General features: G+C 41.0%; 1 protein-coding gene across 1 annotated transcript in view; it reads right to left on the reverse strand.

The window, feature by feature from the left end:
* LOC130389460 (B-cell receptor-associated protein 29-like) overlaps positions 1-4053 on the reverse strand; it is a 6225-nt gene continuing 2172 nt past the window's right edge. Inside the window, exons 4-8 of the mRNA XM_056599264.1 lie at positions 3646-3793; positions 2939-3074; positions 2400-2496; positions 974-1074; positions 1-458 (exon numbers count right to left, since the gene is read on the reverse strand). Coding sequence (XP_056455239.1) covers positions 423-458; positions 974-1074; positions 2400-2496; positions 2939-3074; positions 3646-3793 — 518 coding nt within the window. The 3' untranslated portion in view covers positions 1-422. The remainder of the gene's footprint in view (positions 459-973; positions 1075-2399; positions 2497-2938; positions 3075-3645; positions 3794-4053) is intronic.

Consider the following 4053-nt stretch of genomic DNA (forward strand, 5'->3'; position numbering starts at 1 on the left):
CAATTACTAGATAATAAATAGTATTAGACCAGCAGTCATAATGTATTTATTTTGTTTTTCAATATTTTTATCAAATACTAAATACAGTAAAGTGACATCGATTGCACGTTGTAATGTTCAAAAGTTCTGCCATCCAAGCCTATACAGATACATCAAATGGAACACACACCTAACAGTAACAACATTCATTTATGTGGTAACTTCAGTAGTTGTGTCTGTACAGGTTTACTGTCATACTTAAAGCAACAGACCCCTAATTAGTGATACGTGCTACAGCTATGTTTACCCTACAGGTAAGAGGAAGAGGAGGACATTGGCAGTGCAGGTGAATGCCTTGAGTTGCAAAATGATTCATACAGAAATTCAAACTTTAAAAGCGGAGGATTCACAGGGAATAATATCAAACCAGCGTGAGTCAAATGTTACTGGTCCTTTTTGTCCGCAGTGTTTTGAAGATTCTGTGGAGTAAGTCACACATTTTGAGTCAGAGAGCCATTACAAACAGCATAAAGCTTTCTAATTGGATAGGTACAAATGCTGTGCGTGTGTTTGTCCCTATGTGTTGCAGCTGTATGTTATGCCTACCTTCAAGAGCCAAGTAAAGGTGTGGCTTAGAGCCGACCAAATGTGCAACCACCTCTAACTGTAGCTGTACAGCAAACTAATGAATTGTGTCTCATTTTGAACACATGCTAATGAGTTCTCCTGTTTTTCTTTTTCTTTCTTTCTGTTTCTCCCTGTTTTATATAGCAAATTACACTTCTTTGTCATTTGTACTGTAACATCTACCTGCCTAATGGACTACAGATGGAAATTAGTACCCGGGCTACAATCTTGCACATTTGCGTGTACTGCTGTTCATTCATTTATTATGACAATGCACATTTATTAATGTCCATTGTCCTGAAATAAAATAAATAAATAAACATTTTCATTGCGCATAGTTTGTGTGCGTTGTCGATGCGTGCGTTACCTGTAGTTGAGTGTGTTCCGTAAGCAGTCTGTCGTACTCCTGTGTGAGGCCCTTAGCCTGCCTCCTCATAGCCTCCAACTCAACCCGGGCCTTACGGACAACTGCAGATAAAAAACATCATATCCACTGTATCTATACGTTTTTTGATTTGTTGTATTAATTAACAACGATTTTTCGTCCAGAGATCATCATTATCTATGATCCTGAGTTGATTCATGACTACCAATAATACAAATAAAATATTAATATAAAAACAATTGTTTGCGGTTGCAAACAAAAATGCCTTTGCTACGCCTATTTGCCACGGTACCTTTCTTAGCACACAGTGGACTAGATACGGATATTGACATCCCAATGTAATGAATCGAAAATTGATTTTGAATCGAATCGTGACACAGTTATCTTTTTATAAATAGCGTGTGTGTATTAGTAAATCGCACACACTCTTTAAGTAAATCACACTCGCACTTTCTTTAGTAAGTTGTATGCGCGCTTTGAGGAAATCGCACGCAAGCTTCACTAAAGTGCGTGTGGGCTTAACACGCTTCCTGCCCTACATCATTCCATTTACCAGACAGCGCCATGTACGGAAGCGTAATCATCCACTTGAAAAATTTAATTCAGCTGTTTTTCTGAATTGATGAGTTAATTATCTCAGAATTCTGAGATAAGTTTTCATGGTTTTCTTAGTAAAGAAAAGTAACTCTCAATTTGTAACATTTGGCCTTCACACAATCTTAGAGGGGCATTCAAGGTTTTGGTATTCTAAAGTGGATGTTCATGTTTTCTCCCTGATGGCGGACTTCAGCAGCAGGTCCTTCCAACCCAGTCTCACGGAAATACGTGACACTGTCACGTCATTTAATCTATTCATTTGTGATCTGGGACACGTCATTTCAATTATTTCATGCCAAAAAACCACAAATTTCACGGCAACGTCTGCTTGCGACACGTAGGCATCGACGCAGACTTTCATTCACATAGCCTACAAATAAACAAGACAATAGATGGCTAGATAAAATAAACATTAAGACATAGGCCTACAATTCTAAAAAGAAGAGATGAAGCAGCTACCTTTTTTTCCATCGCGGTTTGCCTACAGAGCAGCGCACCTGCATTAAATATATCCGTGAATTGTGGTGAAACTAGAAACGTGTGGCCAAAAGCTGTCATATTGGTAGTTATCACAGACAATTTTTCTGTGTTTGTAAAATCTTGAAAAACCAATGAGAAAATTAAATTATCTGTAGGCCTAGGGACATTAGGTACATGAGTTTGAAATTTGAGCTTTTTGGCACGAAAAATTTTAAATGACGTGTCCCAGATCCCAAATGAATGGATCAATTAAATGACGTGACAATGTCACGTATTTCCGTGAGACTGGGTTGGAACTTCATGCTGAATCTGAGCAGTTCGGGGTTCCCACCTTCCTCTGCAGCCTTCAGGTCTCTGGCCCATGTCTCTTCCTCCTTCTCCATCTGCCGGCTCTTGGCTGAGGTTTTCTCCTCCTCCGCCTGAAGAGCCTGGGCACACCGCACGGTCGCTGCTTGTCAATTGCTTTCATCCTAAGTGATCTCTTGGTTCAAGGATTACTACTGCACAACACTACCACACCGCTTTACTATACAAACGTATTACTTTAAAAAAACAAGATAAACATGTTTGAAATGTATTCAAGATTACTATAGGAGGAAAAAAGTGCTGCATCTGATTTTAATTTAACGTATATATTTGAGAGTGTGAGAGGTGTCAAAGTGTTGACTGATAGAATAAAAATGCTAATGTAGCAAGTAAGTAAATACTCGGATTTCACCGGCTGATTTTTGACAGGATTGGCTCTGGTGTGGCCCAACAACGAATCGAGAGGAAATCCATACTTCTGAATGAGGCAGGAATGCAATGGCTTCTGTGTAATACCATGATTTGGGGTTTAGTTTGAAGGCTTATCTCCGGGATGCTTCAGACCTGTTTCAGCTGCAGGTTCTCCGCCTGGTACCGGGTGGCTGCCTGGTTAGCGCCAACCGTCTGGGCCTGAAGCCCGGCGCTGTCCGTGGTTGCTAAGGCAACCTGGTTCACCAAGGTCACAATGCGACGCATGATACTGTGAGGCGATCACAGGACCGGCCCGGACAGGGAGACAAAAAACCCATTAAACCCCCAATGTCCACAATCTACTGGTAGGGACCCCTGTGTATACCTGTTCATTCATGAGAATCACCATTCCTGCTAAATGACTAAATAACAGTAACAGCAAATACATGCAGATTGCCCAATATACTGATAGTAACTCATCTTTTATAAATGCAAAAAAAAAGTGTGGTGGTTTGTTATGAGCTTCTGCCCCTGTGTCCTGTGGGGTCCCCCAGGGGACCATTTTAGGCCCAGTCCTCTTCTGCCTACACATGCCTACACAAGAAAGAACAACATCTCATTTCGCTGGTAGGGACCCCTCTCCCCGTACCCCAGTATACCTGTTCATTCATGAGGATAACCGTTCCCGCTAAATGACTAAATAACAGTAACATGAAATACATGCCGTTGAGGGACATTCAAGGTTTTGGTACTCTAAAGTGGATGTTCATGCGTTTGGTTACTCTAGTATACTGATAGTAACTCCCGTTTTATGAATGCAAAACGTTGAAACGTGTGGGTGTTTGTTATGGGCTACTGACAGCCACAGGAAGAGGGAGAACCCTGAGATGTAGAGGTTCCTCTGGGCTCTGAACAGCTTCATGTGGAGGTGGTCAAACAGGGTGGGGTTCAGTGTGGCGTCCTGTGCGGTCTGGGGCGAGGAGTACTTCTGGACCTCCCGAACGGCGTCTTAACACAGGGCAGGGCATGTTGCAGTGGTACATTATTAATAATAATAATAATAATGATAATAATAATAATTATAGATTGTTTTCTTTATAGCGCTTTTCTTGGTACTCAAGGACGCTTTACAAAAAGGAATACATACAGACACTCAAACAAAAGGCAAATAAACAACACTACAACAATAGACAACACATTAAGAGAGAGAGAGAGGGTGGAAGATGGTTTTTCAGATGTTGTAGGTGGTCCTGAAGAAATGGGATTTA

The sequence above is a fragment of the Gadus chalcogrammus genome, chromosome 9 (assembly GCF_026213295.1).
Source record: "Gadus chalcogrammus isolate NIFS_2021 chromosome 9, NIFS_Gcha_1.0, whole genome shotgun sequence".
Classification (NCBI taxonomy): domain Eukaryota; kingdom Metazoa; phylum Chordata; class Actinopteri; order Gadiformes; family Gadidae; genus Gadus; species Gadus chalcogrammus.